The 19,480-nt window shown below is 40.3% G+C and overlaps 1 protein-coding gene across 8 annotated transcripts in view; it reads right to left on the reverse strand.

The window, feature by feature from the left end:
• Positions 1–19,480, reverse strand: part of PBX1 (PBX homeobox 1) — a 335,848-nt gene that overhangs the window by 53,701 nt on the left and 262,667 nt on the right. For 5 of the 8 annotated variants that reach the window (XM_055587221.1, XM_055587220.1, XM_055587219.1 and 2 more), the window contains 2 exons: positions 18,868–18,980; positions 17,470–17,559 (listed from right to left, as the gene is read on the reverse strand). In XM_055587221.1, the coding sequence (XP_055443196.1) occupies positions 17,470–17,559; positions 18,868–18,980 (203 nt within the window). The remainder of the gene's footprint in view (positions 1–17,469; positions 17,560–18,867; positions 18,981–19,480) is intronic. The other 3 variants (XM_055587226.1, XM_055587225.1, XM_055587227.1) reach the window with 1 other exon arrangement.

The raw sequence follows: 19,480 nt of genomic DNA on the forward strand, positions 1-19,480 counted from the left end.
AGTAACAGGCAAGTTTGGCCTTGAAGTACAAAATGAAGCAGGGCAAAGACTAATAGAGTTTTGCCAGGACAATGCACTGACCATAGCAAATACCCTCTTCCAACAACACACTCTACACATGGACATCACCAGATAGTCAATACCAAAATCAGATTGATTATATTCTTTGCAGCCAAAGATGGCGAAGCTCTATACAGTCAGCAAAAACAAGATCAGGAGCTGACTGTGGCTCAGATCATGAACTCCTTATTGCAAAATTCAGAATTAAATTGAAGAAAGTAGGGAAAACCACTAGACCATTCAGGTATGACCTAAGTCAAATCCCTTATGATTATACAGTGGAAGTGGTAAACAGATTCAAGGGATTAGATCTGATAGATTAGAGTGCCCGAAGAACTATGGACAGAGGTTTGTAACATTGTACAGGAGGTGGTGACCAAGACTATCCCCAAGAAAAAGAAAGGCAAAATGGTTGTCTGAGGAGGCCTTACAAATAGCTGAGAAAAGAGGAGAAGCAAAAGGCAAAGGAGAAAAGGAAAGATAAACCCATCTGAATGCAGAGTTCCAAAGAATAGCAAGGAGAGAACAGAAAGCCTTCCTCAGTGACCAATGCAAAGAAATAGAGGAAAACAATAGAACGGGGAAAGACTAGAGATCTCTTCAAGATAATTAGAGATACCAAGGGAACATTTCATGCAAAGATGGGCACAATAAAAGAGAGAAACAGTAAGGACCTAATAGAAGCAGAAGAGATTAAGAAGAGCTGGCAAGAATACATAGAAAAACTACAAGAAAAAGATCTTGGTGACCCAGATAACCATGATGGTGTGATCATTCACCTAGAGCCAGACATCCTGAAATGCAAAGTCAAGATAGTGGAGGTGACAGAATTCCAGTTGAGCTATTTCAAATCCTGAAAGATGATGCTGTTAAAAGTGCTGCAATCAATATGCTAGCAAATTTGGAAAACTCAGCAGTGGTCATGGGACTGGAAAAGGTCAGTTTTCATCTTCATCCCAAAGAAAGGCAATGCCAAAGAACGTTCAAACTACCATACAATTGCACTCATCTCACATGCTAGCAAAATAATGCTCAAAATTTTCCAGGTCTTCAATAGTACATGAACTGAGAACTATCAGATGTTCAACGTAGATTTAGAAAAAGCAGAGGAACAGAGACCAACTGCCAACATTTGTTGGATCATAGAAAAAGCAAGAGAGTTCCAGGAAAACATCTACTTCTGCTTTACTGACTATACCAAAGCCTTTGACTGTGTGGATCTCAAAAAAGTATGGAAAATTCTTAAAGAGATGGGAATACCAGACTCCTGAGAAATCGGTATGCAGGTCAAAAAGCAACAGTTAGAACTGAACATGGAATAATAGACTTGTTCCATATTGCGGAAGGAGTCCATCAAGGCTATATACTGTCACCCTGCTTATTTAACTTATATGCAGAATACATTATGAGAAATGCTGGGCTGGAAGAAGCACAACCTGGAATCAAGATTGCTGGGAGAAGTATCAGTTAATCTCATATATATAGATGACCCCATCCTTATGGCAGAAAGCAAAGAGGATCTAAAGAGCCTCTGGATGAAAGTGAAAAAGGAGAGTAAATAAGCTAGCTTAAAGCTCAGCCTTCAAAAAACAAAAGATCATGGTATTTGGTCCCATCACTTCATGGCAAATAGACAGGGAAACAATGGAAACAGTGATAGACTATTTTCTTGGGCTCCAAAATCACTGCAGATGGTAACCGCAGTCATGAAATTAAAAGATGCTTGCTCCTTGGAAGAAAGGCTATATCCAACCCAGATAGCATATTAAAAAGCAGAGACATTACTTTGCCGACAAAGGTCCTTGTAGTGAAAGCTATGGTTTTTCCAGTGGTCATGTACAGATGTGAGAGCTGGACTAGGAAGAAAGCTAAGTGCTGAAGAATTGATGCTTTTGAATTGTTTTGTTGGAGAAGACTTGAGAGTCCCTTGGACTGCAAGGAGATCAAAGAAGTCAATCCTAAAGGAAATCAGTCCTGAATATTCATTGGAAGGACTGATGCTTAAGCTGCAGCTCCAATTCTCTGGCCACCTGATGTGAAGAACTGACTTCACTGAGAGAGACTCTGATGCTGGGAAAGGTTGAAGGCAGGAGGACAAGGGGATGACAGAGGATGAGACAGTTGGATGGCATCACTGACTCGATGAACATGAGTTTGAGCAAGCTCCAGGAGTTGGTGAAGGACAGGGAAGCCTGGTATGCTGCAGTCCATGGGGCTGCAAAGAGTCGGACATGACTGAACTGAACTGAGTGACTGAACTGAACTATGTAAGTTCTTAGAAATCAGTAAGAAAAATATGAACATTTTAAGAATGCATATAAAAGACTAATAAACAGATGAAAAATGTTCAATCATTAGTAAATCAAAGAGATACAAATTAAATTAATCTAAAAATGAGATGCCATTGTATAATGTGATAATCAACAAAGACTGAGACTGCTAAAACATTGTTACTGAGAATATGAGGAAATGGAAAGGATCAAAAATGCTTGTGGGAACCATAAATTAATAGGCATTTCCAGGAGAAAAGTTTACCGTACATCACAAAGGCCTTAGATTTTTTCATATCCTTTGATCCAGCAACTCCATTTCTTAGAATTTGTTCAAGGAAATAATGCAAAATATGCACTGAATTTTCTGTACTATGATGTTTACCATGGTGTTATTAATAATAGTGATAAAAAAAGAAAAAAGCTTAAATGTTATACAGTAGAGACTGATTAAATAAATTATGGACTTTCCCAGTAACAAGCTCTTATGCAGCTATTAAACTTATGTTTGAGAAGAATGTTTAATGATATGGAAAATATTCATAATATATTTTTAGTAAAATAAGTAGGTTACAAAATGATGTGTTCCATATGATCCTAACTTTTCTACACCCACACAAAACATACTTATACACAAAATGCTAGGAGGCTGCCAAGCATAAAGTTAACAGTAATTTTCTTCTGTGTGGTTTTGTTGCATTCTCCAAATTTTCTACATTAAATATTGGTAATAAAAAAGTAAATGTAAAATTGAAACAAAATAGGAAGGAAAGTTCATATCTAATTTAGATCTTTGTCTTGCATGTCTGAAAGGGCATGGCCAACTTCCAGAGCTCATTGGACAAAAGACCAGTGCAATTAATGGTCTAATCTAGGTCTGAGGAAGAAAGAGAGGTTAAGAGAGACTTTTGCCTGGAGAAGAAAGCGTTAGCAGGTGATTTCACGGCTCTCTCAAAATATAATTACCTGTGAAGAGTATTAATCAGTTGTTTTTCCCATTCTACAAAAATAGGGTCAAAGGAAGGAGGTTAAACATAACAATTAACTTGGACGAGATGGGAGAGTTGCTTGAGAAGAAGCACTTGATCTCCTTTTTGTTTTCTGTGTCCCAATGACACAACAGTAACTGGTTAATAATAAACTCCAAGCAAATGCCTGCTGATCTAAAGAGTGAACGAATGAATAAATGAAGGAATTGCAGATTAAGCTCAAGTCCTCAGAGACAACACCTGTCCCAGAGAAAAGTATGAGGAAGAGAAGAAACAGCAACAGATATCTGGTCTTTGAACACACCCATTAAAGAGTTCTCAGGGGAAATAGTAAAGATTACCGGGTAACAGGATATATATGTAAGTTGGAGGTAAAAATGGGTACAAGGATGTGATAAATAGAAATAAAAAGAAGGAAAACCATTCTCTAAAGGGAAGACTCTGGACCACAGAAATACAAAAACATGTAGCGGTTCCAGACGGACAGAAAATCCAGCCACAGAAAATCCAGCCACAAGTTGGTTACTCATTTACAACAATAAAATAAGAAAAAAAGTAAAGAAAAGCCTCCTGACAATAGGTTCAAGTAGTTCACTGCAAAAAGCACGCATTACGAACTGCTAGGTACCAGGTCTGATTGCAGGCTGAAATCCAAAACTAGAATCCTCTTCAGAAACCTAGGCCTGAGAGGAAGAATCAACTATTCTCCAATATAAAATATAAAGTTAAAAAAATAAAATGATAAACAACAAGCCTCTCCTGTATAGTACAGGGAACTCTGCTCAATAATCTGTAATAATGTAAATGGGGGAAAAAAAAAACTTGAAAAAGAATAGATACATGTATATGTAAAGCTGAGTCACTTTGCTGTATGCTTGAACCTAACACAACATTGTTAATCAATTATATTTCAACATAAATTAAAAATTTAAAGAAAAAATAAATAGAGAAAATATTGCCAAAATCCAGATTTCTGGAGTCTCTTTAAAAATAGAGAAAACAGAACTCCCATTCCAAGCCCTGTGCAGTAAGTATATACTATGTAGCAACTAGAAAGAACTTCTGGGAGAAGATAATCCTCATCTAAACCCTGATCTGCCTCTTGAGAAATTTGTATGCAGGTCAGGAAGCAACAGTTAGAACTGGACATGGAACAACAGACTGGTTCCAAATAGGAAAAGGAGTTCGTCAAGGCTGTATATTGTCACCCTGTTTATTTAACTTATATGCAGAGTACATCATGAGAAACGCTGGACTGGAAGAAGCACAAGCTGGAATCAAGATTGCTGGGAGAAATATCAATGACCTCAGATATGCAGATGACACCACCCTTACGGCAGAAAGTGAAGAGGAACTAAAAAGCCTCTTGATGAAAGTGTAAGTGGAGAGTGAAAAAGTTGGCTTAAAGCTCAACATTCAGAAAACGAAGATCATGGCATCCGGTCCCACCACTTCATGGGAAATAGATGGGGAAACAGTGGAAACAGTGTCAGACTTTATTTTTCTGGGCTCCAAAATCACTACAGATGGTGACTGCAGCCATGAAATTAAAAGACGCTTACTCCTTGGAAGGAAGTTATGACCAACCTAGATAGCATATTCAAAAGCATAGACATTACTTTGCCAACAAAGGTCCGTCTGGTCAAGGCTATGGTTTTTCCAGCGGTCATGTATGGATGCGAGAGTTGGACTGTGAAGAAAGCTGAATGCCGAAGAACTGATGCTTTTGAACTGTGGTGTTGGAGAAAACTCTTGAGACTCCTTTGGACTGCAAGGAGATCCAACCAGTCCATTCTGAAGGAGATCAGCCCTGGGATTTCTTTGGAAGGAATGATGCTAAAGCTGAAACTTTAGCCACTCATGTGAAGAGTTGACTCATTGGAAAAGACTCTGATTCTGGGAGGGATTGGGGGCAGGAGGAGAAGGGGACGACAAAGGATGAGATGGCTGGATGGCATCACCGACTCGATGGACGTGAGTCTGAGTGAACTCCAGGAGTTGGTGATGGACAGGGAGGCCTGGCGTGCTGCGATTCATCGGGTCGCCAAGAGTCGGACATGACTGAGTGACTGATCTGATCTGAAACCCTGTAAACTGAGTAGGATTATGAGATGCTTTCTCATTGCCATGAGTTCTGGACCATGGATTCGACTGCTTGAGGATTTTAACTACCAGCAATTGTTTCCAGGAAAGGCCAAGCTTACGAGCACAAGGGGGTTTAAAAAAACCCAACATTTACAGTGCCAGGCACTTCTAGAATGTGATCTGGAGAAGTACCAGGGCAGATACTTGGTGACTTTCAGCAGCAAAAACAATTGCACTAGACAAAGAATGAAAACTGACAACTGTAGGTATGTTTCTTTAACCTTTAGATTTGTGTTGTTGTTGTTGTGATACTTGATTTTACCATCCTCTAAACTTTTTTTGTTTACATTTTTTAAATATCCTAAGTATTTTAATAAACTTGAATTAAATAAGCTAATGCATTTAAAATGCCTAACACATGGGAAGAAGTCAATAAGTGTTAGTTATTAATACAATTATTAAATGTCATTTTAGTCTGTTAATTTTCTCTTCTTATTGATTTTTAATTGTTCTTTAATTTACTGCTTTATACTACTTCCTTATTGTATTACTACTTGATCTGTTTTATAATTTTTTTAAGTATGCTCTCAGTGGATGCTATTTATTTCAACCACTCATTCTAGCTTATTTTATGTTTTAATTGTTCTCTTTACTGCTCGTGTATCATAATTGCCTGCAACCTTCGTTTTGCCATTTCACATGCAATTTTCTCCATCTCTTGCCATTTTTATCCTTTCATTGCCTATTTTCTTCTTAATTATGCTTCTCTTGTTTCCTGGATCTTTATAATTTGCCATTATTTTCTTCTATTTTTTAGCCTCATTCATCCATAGATGAATAAAGCTTGTTATCCATGTACTTTGTTGCACTTATTCATTTAACTCATTTTTGAAAATTTTTACTCATTTCAATTATGAAAAATGCCAAGTATTAAGCGTTGACAAAGAGCGACACTTGGTAGAAGTCCTGGCCCTGTGAAGCAGGGTGGCTCCCTATTATCTTTTCTATTGATCTAGGAAAACTGTTACTTCTATAGTTAATGCCCCAGTTTCCTCAATGCTCATCTTCCATCTTGTGTATGATAACTGGATCCCTGGCTAAGTTGGCTAACCAAATATGACACAGTAGTGCTATAGAGTAAGCTGTATCCAGGTAAGGACTATCTATATAATTTTTAGATTTACTTTTAATAAAAGAACTAATCAACCTTAAGCCTTCTAGATGCTACCTACCCTGATAAAATATATAACAGAACAGTCATAACTGAGTTCTTAATAGCTCTTTCCCACATCAGCCTGGCCCCAAAATATAAATTATCAGGAAACATAATGGATTCTCTTACTGTAAGGTTCTTACCACCTCAATTAAGCGTTTAAGGACTAGGGTTTCAAGGGTAGGTCTGGATAAAGGGGAAGAACAGAAGCTTTGTAGTTAGACCATCTTGGGTCCATATCCTGGCTCAATCACTGACTAGCAGTTTGATCTTGGGCAAACCAGTTAACCTCTTTGAGTCTCCATTTTATCATCTATAAAATGGAGACGAGAATGTTTAAAAAGACATTGGCCTAAACTGAAAAGTTGAAAGTGTTACTCTCTCCATTGTGTCTGATTCTTTGCGACCCCATGGACAGGCTCCTCTGTCTATGGAGTTCTCCAGACAAGAATACTGCTGGAGAGGATGGCCATTCCCTTCTCCAGGGAATCTTCCCTAATAGGGAAATGAACCCAGGTCTCCTGCACTGCAGGCAGATTCTTTGTCGTCTGAGCCCAGATTCTCTACCAGGAAAGCCCCTAAGAAAACTGGAGTGGGTTGTCATAGGGCACTCAATAAATATTATGAGCTAGTATTCTTAGTATAGACATGGATATTGGTGGAGGCTCAAGTAATCCCCAGAGCAGCAAGCATGTAATTAATTGTGCTTTTGTTCTTCCACCCCTCTAAAAAGGCACGAGACCCCTCAGTTGTTATGCTGGGTCCCTCTATCCTGAGTTCTGATGAGAGAGAGACCTGAAACTTCCCTCATCAGAACCTCATCCTCTTACTGTTAGAGCATCCTCTAGGTCTACAGGTTTCCTGAGACTGACTTACACACTCCCAGGCTAGATCAATTCCTGAAGGAGAAATAGAGTATGATTTTAGACAGGTATGTGAGTTTGAAAAACGAATAAGCTCATAGAAGTTTGGGGGAGGTTTCAGAAAATGAATTGGACTTCAAACTAAAAGACACTAGAGAAGAAAGGGGAAGAAATGGCAAAAGATTAAACGAGGAGAAATGTAATTTCTTACAAGTGAGGAAATCATATTATAATTTAACTTCCAAATATCATTAGTCTCTATGTCTATATATTTTGAAAGTTCTTAGTATGGAAGAGGGCTATAAGTCTTAAAAGCCATAAAAGTAGGCACATCAAGTCAGAACCTAAAGCAAATGTAGAATAAACCATCTTATTCCATTTTAAATGGGCCTGTTTGAGCATGAGATAGAGTGAAGGGGTGGCAAGTAGCTAGGGCTGGAAAGAGGAGGGGAACATCTGACAGGGTGGCAAAGAACAGGCTCTTCTGTGGATAACTTGTGCTCAGTTCATACTTCCTTTTCCTTCTTTTTTGATTGTTTTGTAAACTATGAGAAAGGGGTAGACCCAAGAAAGGGAAGGGTAAGAAATTTAGATGAAACTTAGAGAAGATAGGCTTACTGTTTTTACATTTAATTGTGTAAAATTTTACCTCAGAAGAGAAAAAAACTACAAACAAATATCAAACTCCAATAAGTGATATACATACTAGTAGTATTTATTTGGACTAGTAGTATTTATTCATTTATTAGTATTTATTTGAAGTATATGGACTTCCCTGGTGGCTCAGATGGTAAAGCGTCTGTCTACAATGCAGGAGACCTGGGTTCGATCCCTGGGTTGGAAAGATCCTCTGGAGAAGGAAATGGCAATCCACTCCAGGACTATTGCCTGGAAAATCCCATGGACAGAGGAGCCTGGTAGGCGACAGTCCATGGGGTTGCAAAGAGTTGGACATGACTGAGCGACTTCACTTTCACTTTCAGTATTTATTTAGGTGAAAGTGCACTGTTGTCTTTGAAATGCATCAAAAAAGGAAAAAAAGATGGACTGATAGATGGGTGGAAGGATACAGACATGAAAGAAGGATGTACGATGAGGCCAGTGGAATAAAACATTAATGACAGAATCTAGGTGATAGGTATACAGATAAGTTTTGCTATAAAACTCTTCTAAATTTTCTATATGTTGGAAAATTTCAAAATAAAACTGGAAAAATTAAAAAAGGAAAAAAAAAAGAATCTTTAATGCAAAGATAGCTACATAATTCCTTTTCTTAGGGAAGTCTTAGGCAGTATTGAAAGGCTTTACCCACTAGAACAGAGCTTCTCAAACTCAATGTGCTGAGGAATCACCATGGGATCTGGTTAACATGTGAAATCTGATTTAAGAGTCTGGGTGAGGCTTGAGATTCTTCATTGGTTTCAAGCACCCAGGTGATGCAAAGGATGCTGACTTCGGAGGAAGGAACATCTAAGCACAGGCTGCCAGCAAAGACTGGTCATCTGAGAGGTCCAAAACAGAGACTGCTGCTGCTGCTGCTGCTAAGTCACTTCAGTAGTGTCCAACTCTGTGTGATCCCATACACGGCAGCCCACCAGGCTCCCCCGTCCCTGGGATTCTCCAGACAAGAGTACTGGAATGGGGTGCTATTGCCTTCTCCAATGCATGAAGGTGAAAAGTGAAAGTGAAGTCGCTCAGTCGTGTCCGACTCTTAGCGACCCCATGGATTGCAGCCCACCAGGCTCCTCCATCCATGGGATTTTCCAGACAAGAGTACTAGAGTGGGGTGCCATTGCCTTCTCCAAAACAGAGACTGGTCCTCTCTAATTCCCAAAGGGTTTTTAGACATAAAGAAAGGTTTAAATCAAGATGAATTCAAAGACATGTATAGCTTAAGCTTGGAAAATTATTAAATTAGATGATTAGGGGAGGACAGAGTTGGAAATTGCTGCAAATAGAACCATAATAAGTGTTGGTATTTATGTATTTGTATTTTTAATCTTCCTTCATATAATTAATTCATTGTTTAAAGCACATTATTACACTAATCTGAGTTAACTTCTTGCATATGGTTAATTTTTAATAGAGTTCAATTTATACAAGGAAAAGCTTATTTAAGCAGAAAGCATGCCTTTCTGTGTTCTGTGTTAGGAAGTCTATTGTTTCACAGCATGAACACTATTGTGCCACTTTTGGTGACCACTATGGGACTGGCAGAGCATCTAGAATTGCTCTGTCCAACATGGCAGCCACCAGCCATCAAATTAGACATAATTAATAAATTCATTTTCTTAGTCACACTAGCCACATTTCAAGTACTTAACAACCACGTGTGGCTAATGGTTAACTTATAGGACATCAATGAAATTTCCACCAGTGTAAAAAAGTTCTTTTGGAAAGCATAACTTTTGGCAGAGTCACCCTGCAAATCTATAAATGAATGGCAAAGTCAATCCATGTTTATAAGCATATATTTTTAGTTGATAGGAATTATTATATATATATATGTAAATACCTTTTATGATGGCCATTCCCCAAATTCTTTAAAAATAATATTACATTGATGATATTGGGTGCCATAGTCCTTCCCTTTCAGAGAAGCTGGGGACTATACCAGGAAACTCCCAGTCCTTCTAGCTTTCTGTGACTTTACAGAGTACAAGGACCATGTCCTATTGATATTTGCATTCCTGGCACCGGGTATCAGAAGGTTCTTAATAAATCTGTTGAATAAAGCATTTATTCATTTACTTTTTGGTTAGTTGCTTCAGACTCAAGTCAGTCATGCCTTCTGCCTTATATCTCTGTGAAAATGGAGAATATTTAAAGACATGGAATAGAATTTCCCTAAACTCAATTAGAGCCAGAGATAGAGATTTTTTAAATGTACCAAATTTTAAAATAACAATTGTATTTTCTTTAAAAGAGGTTTAATATTTTATCTGAAAATAAGTTTGTCTAAGAACATGAAACTCCTTCCCAGAGGGAAAGGGGGCCATCTTCTGAAATCAATAGTAACTTTTTCCACAATTGAATTCAGCCAATTTAATTACCTTAATATTTACTTAGGTCTAAGGGGCTATGCCACCTTCAGGAGCAACCACAAAAACAAACTGCCCTTTGGAGGTTGTAATTTTTTTTCTTTATAGAGCAGAAGGCAGGGGCGACTTGAATCTGGAACAACTAACCTGGTCCTAGCCCAGAAACAGCATGGCTGTCCAGGAACACGTGTGGGCCCAAATGGGCAGGATGATGTATCAATTTCAGTGAAAATAGCATGGTACCATTGTTATATCATAGGTGACACTCTTCCCCAAAATACAAATTTATCTTTTCCTTATAGCTTTTAAGATATTTCCTTTCCTCCCATATTTTCTTAGGAATGGAAAAACATCATGCTTGTAAGAACAGGGATACTGAAAGAGGCCTTTGACATCATTCAGCTCAACTGTCCTTTCTAGAGTTCAGGAAACTGAATCCTATCGAGAGAAAGTGACTTGTCCAGTCACACAGGCAGAAAGTAGCAGAAATGAAAGATACATATACACATTTCCCCACATACACTTTAAATGTGATCATGTTTGGAGTGACTGTATCACTAGGTTTGAGATCAACAAAATTCTTTGTGACTACTTCTACTTCTAAAGAGAACGTCATCTCCACAAAAGGATACTTTATTATAGGTTCATGGTATGACATTTTTGTCAGGAGGGGAGTAGATTTCTCAAACTATTGCTAGTTGGTCTTGAATTCCTCTCTTTTGCTTTATAACTTAATTTCAAATCCCCTCCTAAACTACAGAATTTATTAGTTCCCTTGTCCTACCTAGTATTCCAAGAACAGGAAGCCTAATCTCAAATAAAATGTTGTGTGAGACTGAAAGTTAAAATACTTCCTGATTGGCATCAGGGTCTCCAACTTGACCTGAATATATTATGAAGTAGCCTCATTCCTTTAGGTCAAAAATGTTATTGATGATATATTTATTGAATGAATAGATGAATGAATATATGAATAAATGAATGAATAAATATATGAATATGCCATTGAATGATCTGGCCTCATTCACCTTTTATACCTATAAGGACTTTTACCTGGCAGCTGAGGAAAACCAATGGATTGCATATGAAATTACAATATTGGGATTTTTTTTTTTTTTTGCTTCAACTATTGTGGACTCAAACAGAATACTTTTCTGGTCTCAGATGCTCAGTTGATACAGTATTAAGGCTTAAAGGCCACATCATGTAAGACGTTAAAGGGACTTACTCTGGTTTCCTTTAGGCTCTGTCATCAGGGAGAACCAGGCTATAGGCTTCTGGAAGGCAGGAGTCCATCAGCTCTGTACCCCTGCCTTCAACCCTGCAGATGCGGGTTCACCGTGTTCAAGCCCGTCCTCACGCTCTTTACCCACGAGCCTGGCGCTGTTCACTGCTACCTGTCCATAGGACCAGAGGAGCCCAAAGGCAACAAACTGGGGCACATCTGAATGTTTTAATATCTTCAAAATTCACATTTGGTTCGGTATAACAATTAAGACTTCATATAATTAAAGTGAGTTTTTAAAGATCTGCATATGATTTTTAATTATCATTCTCACTCCCCACAATTCCCTACAATTCCACATGTGGCAACATCTTATATACTTTAACTGGAAGGAGGTCTCTCAGAAGCAGTTAAGAAAAAATTAAAATGATGGCATGTGGCCAAGTATTACCAAGTAACCTCTGTGATATCCAAATGCCTGAAACATGTTCACTAAAATAGTTGACTATTTTTTGCCTCAATTTCTACTTTTTATTTCTTTTCTTTGTAAATGTCCTTTTGTCCCTTTGCCTAACATGGGAAAAAGCAAAAACAAAAATAAAAACACGTAAGTTATGGTTTACAAAGATCAAAGCTTCATCGCTATTTTTCCACTACTATGATTATCACAAAGTAAAATCAATGAGATTTTTCTTTCATCAACTGACGTTAATGGCACTCTGCCTTTATAGAGAGAACACCAACACTTTATTTCCATTTTCACTTCATCCTTTGAGTAAGAAAACTCTTACATTGGTTATCTATCAACATTTAAGAGGGGACTGGAATGAACTTACTCATTTATGTCACATTCTAAAATAATTAAAAATAAATCATTTCACTCTAAAAACTGAATGCTTTCTGCCACCACAAATCTCTGAATTCAAAGGAAGAAGTTCACATGAGGCAAGCTTTCTCCTTCCCACAAGATCCGATCGGGGGTAAGTGATGGAGCAGCGAGAAAGCATGGTGGAGGCGAACTCAAATGCAAAAGTTGTCTGGCGAGAGGAGCCTACGGTTGAGTCTGCTGTCCCTGAAGTGAACAGTAGAAATCAAAAAACATACTTGTAGGACTCCAGAGTTAACTAAGCTGAAAGGACCTTAGAGCTTATTCACTGGGAAAATTTGACAGATGAATGATATAGAGATGAAGAGACTTGCCAGAAGAAAAGCCACAAGAAGAATCCAAGTTTCCTGACTTCAAGTTGCTGCTACCTTTTACCTGTTCGTACAGGTTCTGGTCCAAAGTCTGGTAGAGACAGCATTGAGAACCCTATAAAAACCGATGTTCTCCAGACTTGTGGTTGCCAAGGGGGGCTGGGGGGGGAGGGGAAGGAAGGACTGGGAGTTTGGCATTAGCAGATGCAAACTATTATATATAGGATAGATATACAACAAGGTCCTGCTGTAAAGCACAAGGAGCTATATTCCACATCCCGTGACAAGCCATAATGGAAAAGGATATGAGAAAGAATGTGTGTATGTATAATTGAGTCACTTTGCTGCACAGAAGAAATTAACACAATATTTTAAATCAACTACAGTTATAAATTTTTTTTTTTTTTAAAGAAAAGATATTCTCTTGCTATGTGGATGGCTACCCCATAAACAGGTTTTGGTAAGGGGATTCTTTTAAGAAAGATAGCATTAAAGAATTCAAAGTGATAATTCTCTTGAAAATATCATTACTGTACAGCTTAATTTATTTAATGCTGATCTGACTCTTATTCTCAGAGAATCTGCCTTGGTCAAAAAGTTTTTCCAAAAAGGAATACTTAAAAAGCTTTTTGAGTTAAAAAGAGAGCCTATTGTGAGTTAGTAATCATTTAAGAGAAAAGTCATCACTGGATCCTTTACAGCTGTTATGTAAGATGTGGCATTTTAAAATTCAGTGGTAACTTGTCTCCTTCTATCTGATTTATTCATTCAACAAACATAATTTGAGCAACTAATATATATATATTTTAGGACATGTATTTGGGAATGAAATACAGAGAGTGTGAAGTGTGTCTGTGCACATATCTGTAATGCAAGGGAATGTATATATATGATAGAGAGAAGAGCGAAAGGAGGGTTAAGAAGACAAACAGTGAGGAGGAGCTAGGTGTGGGACAGTCAGTGATGTGGGGGAGTGAGTGGGACACAGAAGGTAATATAGGAAGAAAGGACATTTCCATAGATGACACATAGGTGTGAAGGTTGGGGGATGTGTGTAGCCAGGTAAAGGTGAGCTGACCACATTGCTTGGCATCCAAAGATTACTGGATGACAGGATGAGGGGGATGGATAAGTAGATAGGGCCAGAGCGTGGAGGATTCTGAATGTCAGACTCAGGGACTGCATTTTCCTAGGTGGGCAATAGAGAGGTGCTCATGATTTCTGGGCAAGGAATGACAAAATTCAGGGGATGTGGGTAAGAAAAAGGAGACACTGAAGGCAGTAATGGTAATTAAGAAATATGCACAATAGCTAGCTAATAAGCTTTTCTAGAAGCAAGGTGGTGGCCATGGGAAAGGAAAGCAAAGAGTGGCTTTGAGAGCTAAGTGATCTTTCAGCCTGTCTGATGGACGGAGAAGTGCAATAATCTCCCTCCATCTCTTAGAACCACTCTAAGCCCAGTAAACACTGCCCGTTGTCATTTGAGAACACAAAGCACTTAAGGAGCTATAATTTAACGCTCACCATGGCTAAGGAAGGGGGTCCTTAAGCCTTGTATAACTCTGCATCCTTTTCAAAAGCATACCTTTCCATCAGAAGAGGGAAAAAAATGGCAACTGTGTCCTAACCTATCTTCACTAGGAACTACCTACTGGGAAAACTACTCACACAGAGGAAGAAGGTCAAATTAGAAAGTTATCACTTACAACATTTCATCTGCACTCATGTGGAACAACTGATGCTTTGCCAAGACCTTTCCTACCTATTTTCTCATTTCCCCTAAAGCAGCCATGAAGGTATTAAGAGTGGGAATTACTACCCCCATTTTATAAAGACAAGGTTTGACGCCTGTCCATGGACACATGTGAGTAACAAGGACCAGAGTCTCTCAACTCCCAGCGCAGGGTTCTTACCACTACACATTGTGACCCCATTGCTACATGGGCTGAGTTAATGCAAGTGGTCTGAACTCCATGAGATTTAAAATAGACGCTGGTTGGATAAGATGTGGGTGCTGTAAAAACCTAGTCAGGAGAGCAGATAAAGGCTGCCCAGAAAATGTCGTCCGCTGAGTGAAACACAATCCAGAGCCCAGCTGGGAATTCCATTGCCTCCTTGGGTTTTGGAATTGTTTATTTTTATTCCTTGGCTCAAATCTTTCATTCCTGTCCTTGTCTCTTCTCATCTCACTCCTTTTTTTCTCTCTCTCCTCCTAGCAGCCAGTACCCCTCTCTGTACATACGCATGTCTCGGCATCTAATACCACTCTCTAAAAATAGCTCTGACAAGCTTAGTCTCCTGCAGGTGACACAACTTAAAATTGATACCAAAAGACCAGACCATATCATGATCAGCCTTTGATTCATTTACCCTGTGTACTAAAGACCCTGGAATAAAATAAACACAGTTCACAGGGGAAAAAAATTAATGCAAAATGAGACTCTTTCAAGTGGCATTTTCCAGCCCAGTTTTTTGTGGTGGGTTTATGTAATCAGACATAATAGTCTGCACATGTGTGGTTACACGATTTCAGAAATGATTCCCAGCCCACCAGATGACGTCAGAGGGGCCCATGGTGAGCCCCCTGAGTCTGAGGGCGGCTCTCTTCTGCTCAATTAGGAAAGATGCCAACTAGCAGGACTGTCAGCCCAACTTCCTGCCCAGTCACGTAGAGTTTCTTCAGTTCTCGTTCTGAGTGTGCCCACAGTCTCCTCCCCACACTCTTTTCCTTCATCATGTTCCTCTCATCCACTTACACACAGAGCAAAACTTTGCCTGGAAAGACCTATATTCCAGCTCAAAAAGATCCAGGCCACGTATACATGCCTATGCGCTCCCCCAACACAGAACAACTTAATTCATTTGGAATCCATTTCTGAGAAGAGAAGTCTCCATCACACTGTCTTGGATTTTTCTAAGCAGGCACCTGGCAAGTCAGCCACGAATATAAGAAGAATAATTAGTATAAGCACAAGAAAGGAAAAATCCTTCTACTCTGGAAACTCTTTCTAAAAAACAGACACAGGTGCCCAGAGTATGTCTAACAGGGTCAGCTTTGACCTCCCACTTCCCTCCCAGAGAGGAACTTGACAAATATTACAGAAATTCAGAGGATATTTTGCCAAAGGAAGGTAGAAAATAAAGAATTCTTACTTGGAAGAGGCCTTTAAAGTCACCAGGACAGTTACCACCTGGTACTTAACCCTCTTCCACAACATCCTGACCAAGTATTAATACTTAGCCAAACCACGCCTGAATGCTCCAATGATGGGGATGCTTGGCTTCCATAGGCAACAGACCCCTTCTTTGGACAGCACTGACTGTAAGAAAGGCCCCTCCAATGTTGAAGCAAAATGTTTCTACTCAGGGTTCTACCCTTTAGATCATTCAGAATGAAGCCAATATCTCACAGATGACAGCATGTGTCTAACTATTACTTACCATCAAACCTTCTCTTTAATAGGTTAAGAATTCCTAATTTTTCTCAACCATTCCTCATCTGATGAAACAGCTGGTACCCTCTTGTTTCCTTCCAGTCTGGCCATAGTCATGTACAATTTCACCAATGTAGAGTTGAAAAGCTCTCACTATTTTCATTGCAGATGCCATACCTCAATTAGTATAGGCGAGGATTACACTATATACAACGCCCACCTTTCCTTCCTTCCGTCACCCATGTATTTTAATCCCAACAACAGAAATGAAAAAAAAAAAAATTCCTCACCATCATCCAATCACAGTTTTCTTAGTTCTGAGCCAGTAGTTCTACTGGAGCATCTCATGACCTCTAAAAGCCTAAGAAATCACCCCTGATCCAAAGAACAGCCTCCTTTTCCAGGCTGCCCTCTTGTCCCAGCTTGCTGTCACCGCTGCTGAGATAGCGGACGATTGATCTGAGAAATCAAGTTGGATTGCTGTCCCAAATCTACACTCGGTTCTCCTTGTGTCTGTCTGATCGATTTCACTCTGTGCGACATAGCTTGTCGCTATGAATTTTCATGCTAGTCAGGAGCCGCCAGTGCGCCCAAGAACAAGTAGAAGATGGTCTGCACCCCTCCCCACCCCCTCAACCTCGCCAGCCTCTGTGTTAATTTTTCTTAAATCATCCTTAGATTGGAGAAAGGTGTTTTGTTAAAGACCACAGACCAGGATGCAGGGGATGCCGGTTACCGGTCCTTCCCCATCAGGTTCTCAGGTCCCTGCTTGTGGCGACATCTCCTACCACTGTACAAGGTGTCACCTGTTTGGCAGCCCCTCTCAGCTGAAAGCATGTGGCCGCAGGTGCCATGCAAACACTGATTGTGTGTGACAGCCCTAGACGCCAGCTGCCTGCATGAAGCCTGCCCAATCGCCACTTTTTTTGAGGGTAGAATGCTGCCGATGGCATGACTGATACAGAAACAAGAAACTAGGTGACCGTAAAGCTAAGATAAGTCCTACTAAGTGGCATTCTGAGCCCTGTGGCTTTGAAATAATTGGCAGTGATAGAATAGAAACAAAGGGTGGGGGGAGCCTTGTTTTCTTACACTGATGCCCTGCGGACTGTACATCTGACTGGCTGCGAGTCCGTCACTGTATCCTCCTGTCTGGCTGATAACATGGCGAAGGGTATCCACCTAAACGGATGAACAACAACAGAGAGGAGATTAGTCAGAGAGATGCAGGTAAGTGACACAGGTCATCAGCACACAGGCTACCGTTCGGGCACGCCAAATTAATGCAACCATTGGAGATATTCTTCCTGGGAAAGGAACCATTAGGAGGCTGGGCCTCCACTCTCTGCCAAATCCATTATCCTTTCTGAGCTTAGTAAGCAAGGTAGAAAAACGGTCAAAGAAAGCTGGGTTTCCCAACAATGAAACTACTGTTGCATAAGACAGCAGGGATTGCGTGATGGAGTGGGTGAGTGGGGAGGCTGAAAGATCTTTCCCTTCCTTCCAGATCGTCCTATATAATTTCTTTGCTCAGGAGCTTATAAAAGTCAAGGTTCTGTTTAGAAGGGCCAGCCAGCCACCTCACAGAGAGAACAGTATGCGACTAATGCTGTCTTTTTGAGGACTTAAATAATGGCCGTTTGTCTACTCTTTTGGCCAAAACCTGACCATGTATCTTCAAACTTGGTGCCAGGCAATGTTTCCAAAGCAAGGGGCTGAATCGCCAGCCAGCTGGTCTATTCCAGGCACATAATGCTTCTTGTTCCTCACGCAGGTGGGACCCTGGGTGGGCACGGCTCAGAATCGTCCTAGCGACCCTGACCCAGAGCACACAACTTCACCCCGTCATGTCAGGCTGTGTGCTCACACAGAAGGATGGCTTCTGAGTTGTCATGAAGGCAAGCTGCTGACTAAGGCATGCTGAGGGCTTACGCCACACGACTTGAGTTTTGTTTCCCAGCATGGACCAGACTTGTCACCAGAAACTCAAGTCCCTTGACCTCAAGGATGACCACAAAGATGAGTTTAGTCAACCTGACTGGGTATTTTTAAAGGTTAAAATGAAACCCTGAAATACTTAGGTATGTGCCTAGTCATTAATGACCTCCATACTGGGCAAACGTTGCGTGTGGAAAAACCAACAAACCAGAAAGAAACCTGGAAAGCAAGCCGACAGAGTGAACTCCTTCCTTTCCCTTTTGTGAGCAAAGAATACACTGGGTCCACTTGCCTCAGTCACCTCACCCTGCGCTTGCTCCTCTCCTGCCTTCCTCGTATGACTGACAAGCCAGAGCCAAATGCATTCACAAAGTGTGGACAAGATTCCCCACGACAGTGGTTGTCTTTGTTTTGGTTTGGTTGTTGGTAAGGTTTGGTCTCTACATCTCTCTCTGTCTCTTTCTGTCTGGACAGAAGCAGGAAGTGCCAGTCCGACTGATGGCTCCTGGACTCTAAGGCATTCATCTGGCGGCACATTGGCTGGGTCCCTACCTGTGATTGCACGTTGGCTCCAACCTGGGCCCCTTGGTAAGAATCCCCATTGAGTGACTGCACGCTCATGAACAAATCTCCAGAGTTTGACATGTTAAAAGAACTGGAAGAACCTGGAAAGGAAAGAGTGAGGCACCTGAATCACAGAAAGGAAAAGGCTCAACCCCCGCAACTAACAGCCAAGAGGAAGAATGACATGCAAAGCAACCCCCCCAAACAAAACGAAAATCAAAACAATATCAACAGAGTCTGGTTAGTAGCATGAAGAACAGAGCAAGCAATAAAGGGTGCATATCGTTCATGTTATGTAAAGCCCACATCTCCCTGCAAGTTGCCTGTAGGACTGCTTCCCCTTAGCAACTTTAAGCTGAGAAAGGAAACATGTATTCTTCTCAACTTGGTCTGTTTGAACTGGAGACAGCCTCCAGCCCCTGGATCTCTCTTTCATGCCTCTAAAATTCTGGGACTGGCTGGGGGACCGTGAGCTGGAGACTATGGGCTGGTCGATGATACTCCTGCCACCATGATGGAGCACCTGAGCTGTCAGCTAGATTCTAAATAAACTACTGCTACACCCATCTACCCTCATGTGGGGAGCAGCACCTGGGGGTGG

The sequence above is a fragment of the Bubalus kerabau genome, chromosome 6 (genome assembly GCF_029407905.1).
Source record: "Bubalus kerabau isolate K-KA32 ecotype Philippines breed swamp buffalo chromosome 6, PCC_UOA_SB_1v2, whole genome shotgun sequence".
NCBI lineage: Eukaryota > Metazoa > Chordata > Mammalia > Artiodactyla > Bovidae > Bubalus > Bubalus kerabau.